At 41.5% G+C, this 19,923-nt stretch overlaps 1 protein-coding gene across 8 annotated transcripts in view; it reads left to right on the top strand.

The window, feature by feature from the left end:
* Positions 1 to 19,923, top strand: part of LOC129720133 (forkhead box protein O) — a 235,977-nt gene that overhangs the window by 168,624 nt on the left and 47,430 nt on the right. For 7 of the 8 annotated variants that reach the window (XM_055671590.1, XM_055671579.1, XM_055671570.1 and 4 more), the window contains 7 exons: positions 228 to 450; positions 8,652 to 8,736; positions 8,940 to 9,203; positions 9,670 to 9,841; positions 9,932 to 10,100; positions 16,516 to 16,637; positions 16,707 to 16,946. In XM_055671590.1, coding sequence (XP_055527565.1) covers positions 228 to 450; positions 8,652 to 8,736; positions 8,940 to 9,203; positions 9,670 to 9,841; positions 9,932 to 10,100; positions 16,516 to 16,637; positions 16,707 to 16,916 — 1,245 coding nt within the window. In that variant the 3' untranslated portion in view covers positions 16,917 to 16,946. Of the gene's footprint in view, positions 1 to 227; positions 451 to 8,651; positions 8,737 to 8,939; positions 9,204 to 9,651; positions 9,842 to 9,931; positions 10,101 to 16,515; positions 16,638 to 16,706; positions 16,947 to 19,923 lie in introns of all 8 variants that reach the window. The other variant, XM_055671608.1, reaches the window with a different exon arrangement.

Genomic DNA, 19,923 nt, shown 5'->3' with positions numbered 1-19,923 from the left:
GTCAGTTTGTCCGTGGCACATGCACGGATTCTTTCCTTCCTGTGCGGCGCATTACTAGAAGTCCGACTTACATAATACGAAATTAGTCACCCTATGCGAACCGTTTGTCTTTGTGAGGCTTTCTCCTCCTCGATTATTTATTTGTAATTTATTCATTTTTCATTCTTTTCTGGCTTCGGCAATAAATCGCAATCTCCTCACGTATCCCCTTGGTTTCTTTTTTTCAGAACTCGATCAGACACAACCTATCGCTGCACAACCGATTCATGCGAGTACAAAACGAAGGAACCGGCAAGTCATCCTGGTGGATGCTGAACCCGGATGCGAAACCGGGCAAATCGGTCCGTCGAAGAGCCGCCTCTATGGAGACGTCGAAGTACGAGAAGCGCCGCGGTCGAGCTCGGAAGCGAGTCGAAGCTATCCGACAGCAGGCGGCTCTGGGGCTTGCAAGTAAGTTGTTCGTTGAATTGCTCGTAGAAATTTTCTACTCCGGCTCTCATTTCGTATTTCAAGTAAACTGTTAATTGCAATCAAATAACAATATAATTTAGATGTCGGTTGATGACAGGAGTTTATTTTCGTTACATTTGTTAACGAAGACACAAATCTTATAACTTTCAAATAAAAACGAATACTTACAAAACTACAAAAAAAATAAAATCAGCTGAAATATTTCTAGCTGAGATTCTAACAGTTGAACCTTGGGAAAGTAGTGAACTCAACTTAGCTGAATGATTAGTCCCACAGTCAAGTTGACTCGAAATCCTTCCATAATAACCATAGATTCATTAGAATGTGTAACATCATACTACACACTAGCGGGGGCCTCGCGTGGTTGGTAACGTCTCCGCCAACCACGCTCGACGCCTGAGTTCGAATCCCACCGCCGACATGGGTGTCGATGGTTGTGAGGTGGCGTGATCCACTCACAACCAACCCAAATGGTCTAGATTCAATCCTAGCCGACACCGGGAGATTTTTTGAGGTGAAAAATCTCTGGGATCACGCCTTCCATCGCATGAGGAAGTAAAGCCGTTGGCGCCGGTCCGTTAATAAACGGGTCGTGAGTTAAGCCTGTATCAGACTAACCGTTGCAGCGGTCAACCGCTACCGTTCCGTTCTTTTTCGATCAATCAGAACACAGCGGTCGACCGTCGCTTGTTGTTGTTGCAACAAATAGAATTATTTCTATTTTTGCCGCCAACCGTTCCCAACGGTTGGGGACTGCTGTCATTGTCATGGCGAAGGCAAACGTGCCTCTTCACACCTACACAAATTCACATTTAGAGACATGTCAAATAAAAATGTGTGCTTCTCTTTTTGGCACATACGACAGCCAGTCAAAACATTGATAGCACCGGCAACGCTGGTTGGCGATGTCAAATTTCAACCAACGCACACTGGCAAAAATGAACCCAAATTCCTACTAATTAAAAGCCGTTGGACTGGATACCTTAAATATAGCATTTCTTATGTAAAATTGGCAAATAAATCGATAGGTGATATTTTCATTCTGTGCAGGGCACGGGTAGGAGTCTATATTTCCAAAAATACTCAAACATAGGGTGAAAAGAGGCGAAAAAGACTATTTCCCGTGCCCTGTCCAAAATGAAACCATCGCCTATCAATTTGTTGACCAATTTTACATAAGAAATGCTATATTTAAGATATCCAGCCCAGCGGCTTTTAATTAGTGGAAATTTGGGTTCATTTTTGCCAGTGTGCGTTGGTTGAAATCTGACATCGCCAACCAGCGTTGCCGGTGATATCAATGTTTTGACTGGCTGTCGTGTGTGCCAAAAAGAGAAGCACACATTTTTATTTGACATGTCTCTAAATGTGAATTTGTGTAGGTGTGAAGAGGCACGTTTGCCTTCGCCATGACAATGACAGCAGTCGCCAACCGTTGGGAACGGTTGGCGGCAAAAATAGAAATAATTCTATTTGTTGCAACAACAACAAGCGACGGTCGTCCGCTGTGTTCTAATTGGTCGAAAAAGAACGGAACGGTAGCGGTTGACCGCTGCAACGGTTAGTCTGATACAGGCTTTAGGGTCCTGGGTGGAGTCGCTTCCCCGGGCGTCGGTGATTGGCACAACAACAGTGGCGGAACTAGACCGACGGAAAATAAGCGAAAATAAAAAAAAATCATACTACACAATTGACTCTTTGACAAGAAAAAAGACGGGATAAATAATCAAATAACGTACTTCAAATCCGACGTTTCAACAGTTGGTTGCGGTTTTCTTCAAATGAATGCTGGAACTGGGAGCATAATTAAAATTATCGTTTATTCAAAAAAAAACAACCTTTTGTTATTAGGTGAATGATCTTTGCGGGTTATTGTTCTATGTGAAGGATTTTTAAACCAAAGCTTACTTTGATTGAATATGCTTTACTTCACTCACTTATGTAACTGCCCTTAGGTCTCGATGATTACGACCGTTTATAACATCCCAATTTTCTGTTATCGTCGCTTTTCCCATTCACTGAGATCAGTTTTGAAAGTACTCGGTGAGACTGCACAAAATGGATTTGGACCAACAAAGTTAGTGGATGACCCTTATATTGCTAGTGAGTCAGCCTTCTCAGTCCCTTCGATTCAAAAGTGTCCCTGTTGGCCAGTGTCTCAAAGAAAAAAATATTAATTTTTGGATCTGTGAATCCATCTTCCATGGATTCATTTCTCTAGAACCGTCTGTGCAGAAGCAAAGTAAGCCTTCTCGAATGATGGATCCACCTGGTTCTCAACTTGCTCGTTCTGTCCCTAATATTCTGCAGGAAATAAAAAAAAATCATACTACACAATTGACTCTTTGACAAGAAAAAAGACGGGATAAATAATCAAATAACGTACTTCAAATCCGACGTTTCAACAGTTGGTTGCGGTTTTCTTCAAATGAATGCTGGAACTGGGAGCATAATTAAAATTATCGTTTATTCAAAAAAAAAAACATCCTTTTGTTATTAGGTGAATGATCCTTCACATAGAACAATAACCCGTTCTATGTGAAGGATTCTTAAACCAAAGCTTACTTTGATTGAATATGCTTTACTTCACTCACTTATGTAACTGCCCTTAGGTCTCGATGATTACGACCGTTTATAACATCCCAATTTTCTGTTATCGTCGCTTTTCCCATTCACTGAGATCAGTTTCGAAAGTACTCGGTGAGACTGCACAAAATGGATTTGGACCAACAAAGTTAGTGGATGACCCTTATATTGCTAGTGAGTCAGCCTTCTCAGTCCCTTCGATTCAAAACTGTCCCTGTTGGCCAGTGTCTCAAAGAAAAAAATATTAATTTTTGGATCTGTGAATCCATCTTCCATGGATTCATTCCTCTAGAACTGTCTGTGCAGAAGCAAAGTAAGCCTTCTCGAATGATGGGTCCACCTGGTTCTCAACTTGCTCGTTCTGTCCCTAATATTCTGCAGGAAATATCAAAGCTGAGATTCATTCCCCCCAATCCTCGTTGCTTTTTTTAGTTTATTTATTTAAATCATTCTCCAGTATTCTTAGGTGTTTTTTTAATCTCCTTCATTCAGATTAGTTTGACGATTCAGCATGAGAGCGCTTTTTCCTGGGAAGGATTACATCTATAGCTTTAAATGAAGTACATTTTTTAGCTCCACAAATCGATGAATCCAATCTTTGGATTTAACTTGGATTCAGTCGTCTTGGTCTACCGAACTAATAAGGTATAGGTTATTCTTGGTCTGATTATTGTTATGTACATCCAATGTATTTTCCTCGAGCTCGAGGAGGCAATTGGTTCCTTCAAATACTAACCGACGAGTTGCCACACTATTGCGGGCCTGCGACGCCACCATGCCTTGCGCGAATCGAGGAACTGTGTAGTATTCGGATTTGCCAAAAGCGCTAAAGAGTGCGATTAAGGCGAGCAAGAGGGCTTTTTTTAATAGGCTATGTGTGAGTTTCAATACGAATCCATGAGATTACGCCTACAGGATCGTAATGGCCAAGACCAAAGGCCTGTTGGCGCCTGCAGAGCGATCATCACCTGGAGACTGGTAGTTAGCTACCACTGGAGTGTTGGTGGTTGACCCACCACACACGTTGTAGCTCCAGGACAATCTGGAAGGCGGCCGCACAGGCCGCGTTCCAGATGTCCGGGTCGTCGCACACCCTCCGGACTAGATTGTCCTGAGTAGTGCCAGGCCAGCTCACAGCCATCATGACGGGGGAATACGTAGAAGACATGCTCAGCAGTCTCCTCCTCCTCCACGCACTCGGGACACATGGGAATCCCGCTTGTCCGAACCTGTGCAGATATTGCCTAAAGCAACCATGGCCTAACAGGATCTGTGTCAGGTGAAAGTTCACTTACCATGGCGCCTCCCGACCCAGCCGGATATCTTCGGTATAAGTCGGTGCGTCCATCTGCCCTTTGTAGATTAATTGGAAGTATTTTTCCAGAATCTTGTACAACGAAATCGGTACATGGATGCTCCTGAGCGCGAGCGCTATGGAGTCTCAACTGGCGCTATTGAACGCATTCTTCACGTCGAGCGTGACGATTGCGCAACAGCGTATTCCCCTTCTCTTGCGCTGGAGTGCTACCTCCGCCGTCTTGGTAACGGAAGAGATGGCAACCAGCGGGGACCTGCCCTTCCGGAAACCGAACTGGTTACTTGCCAGACCGTGTACCTCACCAGTCTGTTGAAAAAATCCTCGCGGTGTCCAGCAGGCAGATGGGTCTATATGCCGATGGGTCCCCCTGGCGGTTTCCCAGCCTTTGGCAGTAAGACCAGTCTCTGTCGCTTCCACCTGTCCGGAAAGAGACAGTCATCCAGGCACCTCTGCATGACTGCCCTGAACAGCCCGGGGCCGTTTTTATCGGCAGCCTGATTGCCAGGTTAGGGATACCAACCGGTCCCGGTGCCTTCCTCACCCTTAGGGATTTGGCGATCACGATGAGTTCCTCATTCGTAACCCTTGCCTCCTCCTCAACCTCGACACGGCTGTCGTCGCTCACGGATTGGATGTTCGGCAGGCTGGTCTTCAAGACTTCTGAGTACTTGGACCTATATGTCTTGAGTATGATGGCATCCCTTCTACTCCGCGTATTCTTGACCTTTTTTAGTCCTCTGGCCGCTCTGCTATGTTGGCGCGTTGCGCCTTCCCGACGCTTTATACCCTCTACGGTAGTCCAAGGGTCGGTAGTCTAAGGGCCCGTAGTAGGCGATCACGATGAGTTCCTCATTCGTAACCCTTGCCTCCTCCTCAACCTCGACACGGCTGTCGTCGCTCACGGATTGGATGTTCGGCAGGCTGGTCTTCAAGACTTCTGAGTACTTGGACCTATATGTCTTGAGTATGATGGCATCCCTTCTACTCCGCGTATTCTTGACCTTTTTTAGTCCTCTGGCCGCTCTGCTATGTTGGCGCGTTGCGCCTTCCCGACGCTTTATACCCTCTACGGTAGTCCAAGGGTCGGTAGTCTAAGGGCCCGTAGTAGCCTCCATCTCGGCCGGTTTCCCAGGGGCCTTGGGATTCGGTAATCCCTCCGCATCCGTCTCTTTTGTTTTGATTGAGTTCATCTTGAAGTTAAATGGGCCGCTATCCTTGTCCATGGTGATGTAGTCGCCTATGTGGTCCCATGGTGGACTATGTCGAATCAGTGAGGTCATGGCTAGGGTAAACAGTCATAGCACCTTATGAGCAACTATGACTCCACCGACCGGCGCAAGTCAGGAACTCTTGCCTGATTCCAGCCAGGCAATGGACTCGGAACGTACTGAAAGGCCTGCCAGGTTTTATGGGACAGAGACCCCTGCACCGCGTACCACCTCGCCGTTTCAAGCCGTTGTCACACGACTTTACTAAGGGAGCTCGATGCAAGTGCCAGCTCGAGGACGTGGTACCATTACGAAATCCAACTCATATCCATTTACTACACTGCCATATTTGGGACCTTACTGGTATCAGTCCCAATGGGCGAGTTAGTGCATTTGGGTGATGGGAACGGCTCTATTCGCTCCGTCAAAGGTGCTTCCGGGTACTTATGGCTTTTGCGAGGAATTGACTGTCCCTGGTTCGACCCTCACCACCTCTAGGCGACCTCCCGCTGCTGGTCCGGGACTGTTAGGTACTGTCAGTGGTCACACCTGTATTCGACGATCGCCAAACGTCGACCCGCGGTGGCATGCAGCTCTGCCAACCGTTGATTTGGTGATCTCCAGGTGTACTTGTGTATGAGGTTGTGCTGGAAGCAGAAAAATTCATCCTTGTCGTCTTCGGTATTTCCGAGGTGAAGGCTGTACACGTTTATGATGCTTATGTTGAAGAACATGCCCTTCATTCTCAACCTGCACATTTGAGAGCTGATTGGCCACCACTCAATCACCCGTTTCCGCATCTTGCCCATCACTATAAAAGCTGTCCCCAGCTTATGTGTGTTGCCGCAGCTCTGGCAGATGGCATGACCATCCCGGAACGTAAGTACCATTGAGCCCTTCCAGCACACCTCCTGCAGCGCTACGACGTCGAACCTGCGGGATTTCAATACTTCGGAGAGCACTTGTGTGCTTCCTTGGAAATTGAGACATTTTTAGTTACACATTTCCAATCGTTAGTCCGTTTTTGTCGCATGGGTCTGTGCCGATTGTTCCAGTCCGAACTTCTTTGTTTCTCGTTCATTACTTGTGAGTGTTTTCCGGTGGCGGCTTGCACGACCTGCGCACCAACCCCCTGTATCGCCCGAGGACCACCCATCGCAACACTGTTTAGGGTCCCACGCTGGTACGATGACGGTAATTGGCCGCCCCTAACCAGGAGTACAGATGCCGTTGTGAGCCGCTCCTAACATGGAGAACAGACGCTCGGAAACTCAAAAGAGCCCTCCTTCCCTGTCAGCATACGACCAAGTTCGCACCAGGGCTGGTTATCCAGTCTTCCCTTGGTTGCTCGTATCCCAGCTGGCACCTCGTGGAGGTTTGGATAGGAGTGGCTGGATATGAGGCTAGGGACCACGTGTGCGGTCTATTTTATTCCTGTAAGTGCAATTGGCACCGATGATACACATTATCCAGCCGTTTACCAGCCTCTGTGACTATTTACATTATAGAATTCAACAAACATCTGGGTGATATCACAAAAGATCAGTGTTTCTGGTTGTATTGAGCGGTCCATACCGGAATAAATCTATTATTATCTTAAATAACGTCAGTTGATACATTCGAGCGTAGCGATAAAGAACCAATGTTCGCAACTTGTGGATCAACACGATAAATTGATTTTGTTCTTCGATAGTTCCAGATCTCCTGTTGCAAAAGTTGTGAAAAGATATTCGTAAACGCTGAAATTTGTTTCACCCACCATTATCGCCAGACTTCGCTCCATCGTTGATTTTCATTTATTTCGGGCCATGGAACATGACTTGTCATATTAACATTTAGATAACTTCAAAAATACCAGTTTATGAATTCATTTATCAAATCTACAAACGAAGAATTCTTTCTACGTCGTTTTTTTTTTTCGGTAGACACATGATAAAAAGCATTTACGTGATTCACGCGGCTATTTTTACGCAGATTTCGGAGTTTATGCGATTTTTTACGCGGATTGCGGAATTCTCGTGGTTTAATATACGAATTTCCGGAAAAAGTTGTGTTTTATATATTTATTTATTTCGTCAAGCAAATGTAGACTACAGTTATAATAATACAATGTTTTCTTATATTCTATACATTATTTCTAGTAGTTAGGCGTTTTTTGATTTGATTTCTGCCCATAGTGATGTCGATATTTTCGCAGTGCTGATTATAGTAACGCATTTTACGCGTCATGTTTTTTGGGTTATTATTTCCAAATCGTTTTTGAGTTTCTAGAATACTATTAATGAATGCGCACTGATTCACGTGACTTTTTGATTATTTTTCCTATATTTTATCTTGTCTCGCAGTAGTGTTGCTCTTTAGCCTTTATAAGTATCTAGCAGATATAAATAATTTTTACAGGTAAAGTTTTTTACGCGGGTTTCAGAATTTCCATGGATTTCAGAATCTACACGTTTTTTTTAAACGGATTTGGAGACTTATACATTTTTACGCGTTTTGTAATCCCCGCGTAAAAAGCGACACGAGTGTACTTTGAATAATAACATAGTGTGATATCATTTTTATAATAAACCAGTAAATATTGTGAACAAAATTATTGCTTGATTTTAGTTTCATACAATAACTGCAACATCATATGCTCAAGAAAACATTAACAAAGAATATTCTAGAGCGCATTGCATCAAGTTATTTGATAATGGTATAACTGGAATCAGCATTTCATCGATATCACAAAAAAAATTTCAGTATTTTTTACAGACCTTTACAAGATAAGTACAACTTGTTTAGGACAGGGTTTCTATACGTTTGGTAGTGTATGTATGTTTTTGAGTTACAATGCTTTATTAGACTGTACGTCGAGGTAAATTGGCCATTGAAAAAATTACTTCTTATTCAAGAATATTTCTCCTATCGTTCAAAATATTTTGTTTTCTTTGAAGAAAACGTCTGTGGATCGAAACTACCGATAATTGGTCGATCGGTTATTTAGCGTGGGTTTACTCTAATACATTTTGTAGTTACGACTCCGATGTAAACTAGTAACGCGAACATTATAATTCTTTTCACAGCCAACGCTTTAAACGATGCCACTCCGTCACCCAGCAGTAGCATAAGTGAAAACCTGGACTCGTTCCCCGAGAGCCCCCTGCATAGGTATGTATCTAAGCTGACCCAAGGGCGTTCAACATTTCAAGTTTTTTCCGAAATGCTTGCTTTCAATGTGCTCTCGTAGAATTTTCTTCACGATATTGCGAATGAATTGTTTAGAGTTAATTTGCTGCTGCGAAAACTTGGGTTTCTCTCTTGTTTTGTTTTATGATTTATATGTTTATATATTACTATTTTACTATTATTAGTGGTAACTTTCAACTGTCTCCCGACTTTCGGCAACGTGCTTCGTCAAATGCGAGCTCTTGTGGCCGTTTGAGCCCGATCCAATCAATAGTGGGCATCGATAACACGTGGACCTATCCGCCAGATCTGGCAGAACTGGCAGACCCGCCGGAGAGTGTACAGACTGTTGAAGCGGAGCTTAACGCCCAGGGACAGTCTCAGCTGGATAAGCTGGTCGGATCATTTGCGGATGACCTTACACTGCAGCAGACTGATTTCTTCAAAGGGTCAGTATAGCAAGTATTGTGGCTCACACTCATCACTACTCATCCGCATCGTATTTACTTCGAGACTAACGTATCTTAACCATATTACGAATCACGCCGGAGATGGGATTGAGTGAATCTAACTACAGGTCGACTATTTACTAATGTTTATTTCGTAGGTTTAGTTGCTTTCCCACGGCTATGTTGTTCAAATTGCATGCAGCTTTTTATGACAATTTTGACTAGAATAATTTTACATAGATAGTTGATAGAAGCATGCCTCTGTTTGAAGAAGTTAATCACAATCTTGCAGTATTAGATTACCGATGCAATTTAGAATTTTGATGATGTGACTGAAGGATGTATGTAGGTCACAAATATACATTTGCATGGAAATCTCATTAACAACTAGACGCACCTCGACACTCAATCAAAATTGTTATTATCAAAGTGTGTTTCCACTCTCCTGACCATACTTCTGGAACAGGTTCAACCAAGCAACGACGCTCCACAGCCAACCTCCGCCACCATATCAGCCACCGCAGCCGTACTCCTTGCACGCGACGGTGGCCCAACCGTTCGGTTTCCAGCAGCAGAGCCAGTGTCCAATTCACCGCCTGCAACAGTGCACCTGTATGCTACAAAACAATACCCGCGAGGTACGTGCAGCTCGATTGTATCGCCAAGATCGTCCTCTCACCACGGTTACCACGTGTGCACTAATCAGCTACATTTTGGTACATTCGCAGAGCATGTCGCCCGCGTCTGGAACTGGCATGTCGCCGTCGTATCCACACAGCGAACCGTCGCCGGATTACGCAATGCTAGTGGGAGCCCGTGTGATACAGCGAACGCCATCGACCAGCCCTCCGCTGACACCCAACACCGTTTGCGGTATGGTGACGACGCATCAGAACGGTGAGTAGATTTATGAAGGAGCTGTTTAAGGTTCGATAGTGCTCTGATCAAACTAGGCTTGTTTCCTTTCTATTACAATACTGACATTTGTTTGCACTATTCGTTGATAGTCGAAGTTTATTTTTTTATCCCTTTTTGCTAACCATACCATTACAATGTAGGAAACGTGACTTTCCTTGAAGCATTATTCTCATATTTTTAACATTCCCTTTGAAAGGATTTTAAATTTAACCTCGAAAGCTTCACTAAAAAAAATTCTGTTCAAAAGGTTACTAATATTTGGCTCGGAAAAAATGGAAGAATGAATTTTGAATTTTGTTGTTAGTGTGTACAGCAATTTTTATGTTACATTAAAGGTAACTTCATCTAATATCAACTATCAGTAGAGTTATAGCCGTCTCACCGGTACTCTTTTTTAAGATGTTGCGGTGATTACATCTGATAATTGAAACCGCGTCCCGCAGACTCAGTATTAGAGCAATCAACATATTTTTTCTGCAAAAGAGAAATTCATGCTTGAAAATATGTTAATGACGAAGATTTGACTGAAAAAATGAAGAAAATCACCCAAGTAGCTTTTTGGCAATCGTTTTCACGGCAATGTAATTTTTTTAAAAACGCCATTTTATCGTGTTTTATGTTTTGCCTATACGGTTGCAAAGCGGCGTACTTAAAAACAGGAATATATTACTATCTTTAAGAATAATTGTGAAAATCTCAAGGAATCGAAGACAGAGCAAAAGAAAAAAAATGTAGGAACATACCAGGAGATCGTGCTCTGTAGCATTTTCAATGAAAAATAAATAAACAAATTCGAAAAACCTATTTTTTCTGTCAGCTGTCCTGATCCTTTGCACTTTTTTAACCGAAATGTTTGGCGGTGCACCTGCTTTTTTCAAATCAATGAGAAGAGCTTTCCGAATTTCCTTGGATCTTGGAAAAAAAAAGTGTAGGGAAGAAAATTAGGGGGATTCTTCAAAATATGTAAAAAGTTGAATATTTCATATGAAAAATGGTGCAAATGTGGTACGGATATTTTGTTGTTGGTCTATTTTTGAAACCTTTATTTTTCTTTGAATTCACAATACAGAAGAAATGAGAGAGCGAGCGAAAGAGCGAGAAAGAGATAGAGAGACCGAGATGGAGAAAGAGAGAGAGAGAGAGAGAGAGAGAGAGAGAGAGCGAGATTAAGAAAGAGAGAGCGAGATGGAGAAAGAGAGAACGAGATGGAGAAAGAGAGAGCGAGATGGAGAAAGAGAGTGAGAGAGAAAGATAGAGTGGGAGAGAAATTTAGAGTGAGAGAGAAAGATAGAGTGAGAGAGAAAGTGAGAGCGTGATAAAAAGAGATAGCGTGGAAGAGAGCGTTACAGAGAGAGAGAGAAAGCGAGAGCGAGAGAGAAAGAAAGCGAGAGAGAAAGAGAGAGAAGAGATAGAAAAAAGAAAGAGAGAGAGAGAGAGAGAAAAAAAGAGAGATACAGGGAGAAAGAGAGTGAGAGCGGAGAGAGAGAGAGAGTGAGAGAGTGAGAGCGGAGAGAGAGCGAGAGCGGAGAGAGAGAGCGAGAGTGGAGAGAGAGAAAGAGTGAGAGTGGAGAGAGAGAGTGAGAGCGGAGAGAGAGAGAGTGAGAGCGGAGAGAGAGAAAGTGAGAGCGGAGAGAGAGGGAAGAGAGAGAGAAAGAAAGAGAAAAAGAGAGAGAGCGAGAAAAGGAGAAGGAGATTTGGGGGGGGGGGTTGTTGAGAGATAAAGAGAGAGATACATAAAGAGAGAAAGGGAGAGATAGAGAGAGAGAGCACTTCTAGTGTAAGGCTTCAAAAATATTCAAAAATTCAAAAAGTTAAATATCCCATGTCAAAAATGGACAAAAATTTGAGCAACCAATAAAAAATTCGTCATAGAGGGTGTACGGAATCAAATTGTATCACAAAAAAGATTTGGTAAAATTCATTCATCCGATCAATCGCCTTCTATCTTTGTGGTAAACATGTAATTTGGTTTTATCACTGTTCGTTTTATTCAATTTCATCCCCATATCCAAATGCAAAAGCAAATGCACTCTTTACACTGTTCATAAGGCCTTGTAAAACGTTTGGACAAAGTGTTTTTTGTGGGAAAATCCATTTTGTTTCCATATCCTCCTCCGATTTAGCTATCTTAGGATACGATTCCGAAGTGCCTGTTTCATGATGGCCCAGTACTTCTCAATTCGCCGCAGTTCAGGCGCGCTTAGGGAATTGAAATGCTTTGGTACGAAATTGACTTCCTTAGTTCGTACCACTCCAGAACATCTTTCGAGTAATGACACGAACCTAAATCCGGTCAGAATGTTGTAGGACCATTGTGTGACCTCAGAAGTGGAAGTGAACACTTTTGAAGGCATTCTTTCAAGTATACCTGCTCAGGATGACTTCCTTAGTTCGTACCACTTCAGAACATCATTCGAGTAATGACACGAACCTAAATCCGGATAGAATGTCCCGGTTGTCACGAATGGGGAGATCTGCTACCCACACGAGCAAACTGCTTGCCAAACCATATACTTTTTGGCAAAATTTAACACCTTCTGATTCCTAACGTCCTCGGGAACTTCGAATTTATGATGAGCGGTAAAGTACTGAAGCCCCGGAAGCTGCCAGAAGTTTGCTTTTAAATATGCCTCGTCATCTATAAAAAGGCAATGTGGTTTCTTCAACATCTGGGTGTTGCTTCCGTGCACGTGTTTTCCGTCCCCGTATTCTGCCGATCATTGCGATTAGGCGCCTAACTGAACTGTTCGGATTCCTTTTAAAAGTTTGAACTACCCGCTTGCGGTTCTTCACACTATACGGAGATCCAATTAGGCTAGTTTTTCATTTCCGGTCGATGGTCAAACGCTCGTTGTACCGATTTAAAACGCGAGTTGCTGTAGATTGAACCATTCCCAGCTTCTTGCTGAGTGCACGATGCAAAAGATTCGGATTTTCGAGGTTTGTGATGATTAAAAACTTACAGCCATTTGAAAATGATGCAATTTGATTTCGTACACCCTTCAGTATACAGGACAAAGTTTTACAGTAATTTTCTGGGCAAGACGTGATTTATTGAAACATACGAATAAAAATCAAAGTTCTGCATAACTCGAGAACTAATCAAGTAATTGAAACCAAATTTGCAATGTGAGAATTTTGAAGTACAATAAATGTTTCTATGATAGTTTTACACCTCTCTCTACTATAGAAGGGAGATAGAAGGAGGTCGAATCAAACACATCTTTCAACATTTTTTTCTAGAAAACAGCTTTTAATGATCGGAATGATACATGGAAGCCATAAAACAACCCCAAACACCTTTTTTTATTCAAAGTTGGAAACTTCTGGTTTCCTAAAAACAGCTAAAAATGGCAGGATACCACTCAATATGGGTATTTCCAGAACTAAAACGATGCCAAGAGGTTGGAAGTTGTCTCCAGGCGCCATTTTGAAATTCAAAATGGCGATTTCCGTTTGCTGAAAAAAAAATATAGATATTTCCGGAACCATATGATGCACAGAAACAAAAAAAAAATCCTAAGATGACGACACGCTTGTCTAGAAAACTCCCTCAAATGACCCACTTATGGGTATTTCCAAAATCGGGATGATGCACAGAAGCCAAAAATCGACCTCAGGTATTTTGAATTCCAAAATGGCGACTTCCGGTTTCTAAAAAACGGTTGAAGTGGCCGGACCCACCAAATACCGTTTTCCCTAAATCTTAATGATGCTCATAAAGCCCGGAACTTTCTCAGCATGTCATTTTGAATTTCAAAACAATAACTCGCGGTTTCTGGAACACAGCTAAAAATAACCGAAGTTCGAAAAATCATTGAAAAAGAGAAGCTTGAAGCCTAAAAGTTTTTATTAACGATTACTCTTGAACGCAACAATGCATTTATTTTAACAAACAGCCTTAGCAGTTCTACGTCAAATCTTGCAGTCGTGGCTTTGCACACAACCCTGTCCATTTTATACCTATAAACAACAAGTATTGATTATCGTGTTGTTATTGTTGTTGTTTGTTTTGTATATAGAGAAACAACCAGAAAATCTATTTTGGATAGCCCTTTAAGGTGAAATTTATCCTTGTTATTGCAGAAGGGTGGTATCCAAAAGACGGCCGCATGGTAGACGTGAAACTACGTCAATAGCACTGGTAAACACAGGTTTTGTCCTAGAGCTTGAATTGGAAAAAAAATGGAAGATTATAGCATTTAACCAATCCTGTGAATTTTGGTGCCCCTAGCGAAGATTTCAGAGACTTAAATAAGTTTTCGCGGCCTTTCGACGTACTCCTGCATTTACTAGGGGCACCAAAATTCACAGCCGATCGATCTGAAAATTTACACGGTTGTTATAGGACCCATAAAGAACACGAAAAGTGCATAGGAGCGAAAAAATAACACCATCGCTTTTTCCCATATAACCGTATCCCAGTCTACTGGGCATGCTTTGCTTACAATGCTGAATTCTTTCTGGAAAATTCAGAACTCTTTATTAAAAAGGGTGTATCGTCTTGGAAAAGACGGGTATAGTTTGACCTCACAGCAGAATTCCGAACTTAATACTCATGTGTGCCGCCCGTTAACGTCAGCAAGAACTGAGTTTTCCACCAGTCGCACATCGGCAATATGCAACACGCAATAGTTAAGCGAGACGAAGTCAGCTAGCAACAATGTACAATATATGAAAAATCGAAAATTCGTCTCCATATTATCAGATGTAACTAAACTCTTTTATCACTGTGACCAATTTTTTGATCTTTTGTGACAATTTTTGTATTCATATCTGATGGTTTTTGTGTTTGACGACCTGTTATTTTAATTATCTTCGCGTAATTTTAAACGCAAAGAGCGATTTCGTGTAAACCATCTAAAAATACGCAAAAGTTAAATCGACACGTATTTGATTCAGCAAATTGAGTATTTTTCGAAGGTGGATACATTTTTTAGTCTCAAGTGTAATTTTCTGAAAGGGCGTATGCATTTTGGCATAGGTTATATAGGTTAGCATTGTAGCTCAGAAACGCAGAAAAAATGTCTGAGAATGAATTGTAGAGAAGTAATAAAGCTTTACAACAAATACATCACGAAGAGTCACCAAAATAAGTGATGAGTAAACATAAAAATTAGTTTACAAAAATAAACTTTTTTTATCAAGGACAGCGGAAATTATAACGTAACTTTTAGTAAAATGTCAGATATATAGTAATGACAGAGTAAATTTTTATTGAGGGTTAAGTTTTTCAAAAAAATGTAAATTTCAACATTTTCAAGAATATTTGTATTCTAATGATTTCAATGAATATTTGTATTCTGAAGATACAATGATTACCTTCTTTAATGCCTCCATTACCAATAATATTTTTACTTTAAACTTAGAATCGTTATTAACACTAAATTTTATATTAACACAAAAAAAGAGCTAGATCTCCCTTGAAATTCATTTGTCGTTTAAACTGGATTTTTTTCTCAAAACTTCTGGTGAAAAGTTCAGGATGAAAAAGTGTAAGATAAATTTGTACTTGAAAGTTAAGTTTTATTTTTATATTCAATATCAACTTTAAGGAGAACAATAAATCCAATGATGCGAAATGTTTTTTTTTAACTTTAAAACCTCGTTAAACAAACTTTTTTTCGGTGAACTTTTCAAAGAAAACATGCGTTATTTTATTTTCATTGTTTTATTACCCCTTTAATACAGCTATCCTGACAAGTTAGTTTAGATCAGAAATTATCCTAGAGTAATGAGCAGTGTGGTAAAAAATCGCATTAAGAGTTCTAATTATCAGAACCACTGGTGGAGTGTGGTGGGGGCGGCGGGGGCGGTCCGCCCCGGGTGTCACCCTCTAAGGGGTGACACCCATGAGAAAAATTTTTCATATTTGTCACCTTCAAAATGGTGATATTCGTGAGATTAACTATCAATTAGGTGGAAGTCGCAGTGAAACGTTTGAAAATTATATAAATTTGCTTTTAAGAGTATAATATCAACAATTATTTCAAAAATGGGCAGATTTAGTACAATTGAAAACGAACGTGCTAACTCTCACAATTTTAGATAACAAAATGGTTTCACTGCAACCTGGAGGGGGTGACACCCAGAGAGAGAAAGGGGTGACACCAAACTTTTCCGCCCCGGGTGTCACCCGGTCACGCTACGCCACTGACCAGAACCAAATCATTTAGAGACCACTTCACCGTAAATAAGTTTAAACAGGTTTGTTTGAAATATTCAAACAGTAAGAGATACTGTATTCCTTTTCACACACATGTTTCAAGTTGATCAGTAGTAAGTATTGATAAACTTGTGAAATGTAATCTGTATACGAGCTACTTTGACATAAGTGATATCACTCCTGCTGTCGTGCTTTAATGTGTGAAAATAAATATACCTCTGCTTGCAGACAACACTCCGCAAACGTTAATGGGCCAATTTATGGAGGCGTTAAATAATCAAACAAACATAGACGATATAAACATCAACTTGGAATCCTTTCCTGGAGGACTGGAGTGTAACGTTGATGAAGTAAGTTTGCCTCGATTTGATTAGCTGCTAAACTTTCACGCATTTCAATTTTCGAATGTTCACTTGCAGGTGATAAAACATGAGCTTAGCATGGAAGGATCGTTGGATTTCAATTTTCCAATATCGAATCACAGCACCTACACGCCAACTAATAGTTCTAACTCGCAGGATTCGACAATCAGTGCAATAGCCGCAACACCAAACCAGGCAACCGCACCCCTACCCCACGGCCAGTACACGGCCCGAACGAGCGTCACACCACCTTCCTGGGTTCACTGAGGGTGGCTGTGAATTGGAGCGTACTTGATGGTGAGTTATTCGAGAATTCAATTAATACTGCATTGCTTAGCTATGGACCTACGAGTAGCACAGCAGCCAGTGCTGAGACAAACGTACTTTAATCGTACTCCAAATTAGCGTTTCGCAAAGCGTTACCGGCAATATGCGAACTTTCTAACGAAGGCCAACTTTGCACAACTAACTTACGCTACGGCGCATCACACCGTGACTGACTGACGCCAAAAAGTCAATCAGCAAATTATTTCCAACTTCAACATTTTTCATCTTTCGCCACCTTCAGCCGCGGCTCTTCCAAACTTTGTAGCCATGGTCATTTTTCTTCTATGGTCTGTCCACTTTCTCTGCTACTTCCGATCCACCGTCGTCACACTCTTCGCCGCAATGGTGCCTTCCAGCAGCTCCTCTGGAGCGCAAGTTCCGAGGATGTGTATGCTGACGTGGAGCCTGAGAGTGGTTGATCTGTGATTTTTTTGCGTGGGTGGTGGAAAAACTTTTATCCACAAGTCAAGCGCGAAAGTTTTTGCCTTTTTCACATTTTTCATATCCCCTAACCACAATCTGGCTGTCGATGCCAAACGCCATACCCAAAACGTGAAGTAACACACTTGGAATGACGTAAAAAAAGAAATCTTGCTTCTGAAAATATTCCGGAAGGTGGAATGGCTATGTTGAGGAGCGGGAGAAAATTCCTTGAGCAAGATTTCATACGTATACACGGGGGCCTTTTGAACCCTTGTTTCAAGAATATTTTCACTCTGATTAATCAAGACCGGTTACTCCTTTGAGGGATGCTTCAATCTAGTGCGCTGAATATTCAACGCTTCATTGATGGATGACGCTTAACTTTTTTCCACTTGGTTGAAAGGTAGCTCCAGCCAACCTGTCGACAAAGCATGTTGCGCTAATAAACGGCCGAGAAAACACGATGCATCAATTTCGACCCAGCCACGTCAAGGAAAAGGTGAAAATCTTACTGATGCTTGCGGTGTCGTCATACAGGCGAATAATGTTGGGATAATTTGTTTCAAGAAGTTTCGACACTCGAGTGTTGTATTTCTGCATGAATTTGTAGCGTTTTTTCACAAACCTGGCTTTTGGTACATTGATAAAACGATAAGGCTAATCGGATATCATCTAAAATTTTAGTTTAATTTGATCTTTTGATTTAAAATGTAAAGAATCTTGTTTTCTATGACTCAACTAAGGCATTTGAGCAGTAATTGGCCGAAAACATGCAAACCCCCTTCAAATATTTTAACGAAATAATCGTTTGACAATAATGTGTGTCTAATGCAAATTGCACTGAACATTTCTATAGTGTATATTCACATTCAGACATCAACTATGTTGTAATTGTCCGTTAACAAACCCTTTAAAATTGTTAGAATTATTAATTTGACCTTGTGCGTTAGCCAAATTCAAACAAACAACCCCTGCAACTATCGTTGGATTTTTCCTGACAATTACCATCAAGAGAAAAATTTCGTTTTTCATCAACACACCACGTGCTGCAAAATATGAAACCGACCCCTTTTGCGCTCATCTATAGATGTAAAATCTCCAAGCTAGCGCATAACGAAAGTGGCGGTAGCTATTCAAGCGAAGCCACACGGTCATAGTTGGCAGTAGACAAGCAAAACTAGCAGAAAATATAAGAAAAAAGGAGCGTTTCAGAATGCACAGAGTTGATGAGGCGTTGAAAGCCAGCAGCTTTTAGCCGCATCCCATACTTGCCCTTGTTGGTTCTGACGGGCGAAGCGAGTGGGTACTGTTTTTATACCGCACTCTGCGTCGCTTCGTGCTCATTTTCTAAAGCATAATTTCTTGCATAATTTATACTAATCGCCTGATCTGTATCCTTCCACTCGGGTGCCCTGCTCTGGCAAAGATCAATCAACACAGCAGGGGTGGATTTGATTTTCTTAGCCTCACCACATGCCGGGCAGCCAGAAACAGACCTTGGCGCGGTGTGGCTCATCCCCAGCTCGAGATCGAACCAGGACGGCGCAGCTGATGCCAGGGCACAATCACTTGGGATGATTTTGTTTAATTTTCCCGCTCTCTTACCAACAAGTCGCGACGTTGGATGTGTTCCTTTCAGCTCCATTAAGAAGTTGTTAAGTGGGGTTGCAGCCTTCTGTGAAATCCTAACTATTTAATTAAGGCGATTACGTGTCAAAATGGCGGTTTGGCACTGAATCCTTCCGGAACTCTCAGTAATCTGTTATGACCTTCAGTGTTTTCTATGTTATTAGTTAATGGACGTAGTTAAAATTACATTTTTAGTGATATTCATCTGCGTATTAGCACAAATTCATTCTAGAATACTGCATTGTGCTTGAATAAACAGTTTTCGTGAAAATTGTGAAAACTTATTACCTATATATTACAATAGTAACAATAATTGTTATAATTTAAAATAAGATAAACATATTTTAAATTTGAATCAAATTAGTACACAAAATACTTAAGTTTTAAGCTGGTTGTATTTAATGAGAATACTTTTATTCTGATATATATTTGTTGTAAACGTTTTCCATTGGGATATCAGTATCGTTCATCTACGATGCATTTTTTTGTTCTGAATGCTGAAAAAATATCAGGAAAATGAATATTATATTTCGGGGACTATCATGGAAAACAAGGGAATTTGTTCGCTGTCGGTGCCGTTTCCATTTGTCTTTGGGTCACACTTTGGAATACTGAAAGTAAGTTTATTCTCACGGCACTCAGTCATCAACACAAGTATTCGGCAAAACCTGTAGATGATGGCAATCCTCGAACGAATGATCTGCAACATGCAGTTTAAGATTATCTGCATACATGAGCTTGCATCTAGTTCCCGACAGAGCTGCGACATCGTTGAAGTATAACGTGGATAGAAGTGAGCCTTTGGTTGCTTCCTTGTGGTACCCCGGGCGGGCTGATGAACGCTGAAGAGAAGCAGAAAAAAATTAAACGCGCAGCCCTCCGACGGCACAGCAAG

This window comes from Wyeomyia smithii, chromosome 1 (genome assembly GCF_029784165.1).
Source record: "Wyeomyia smithii strain HCP4-BCI-WySm-NY-G18 chromosome 1, ASM2978416v1, whole genome shotgun sequence".
Taxonomy (NCBI): Eukaryota; Metazoa; Arthropoda; class Insecta; order Diptera; family Culicidae; genus Wyeomyia; species Wyeomyia smithii.
The sequence above is the reverse complement of the archived record's forward strand: the minus strand, read 5'-3'. Positions and strand labels throughout refer to the sequence as shown.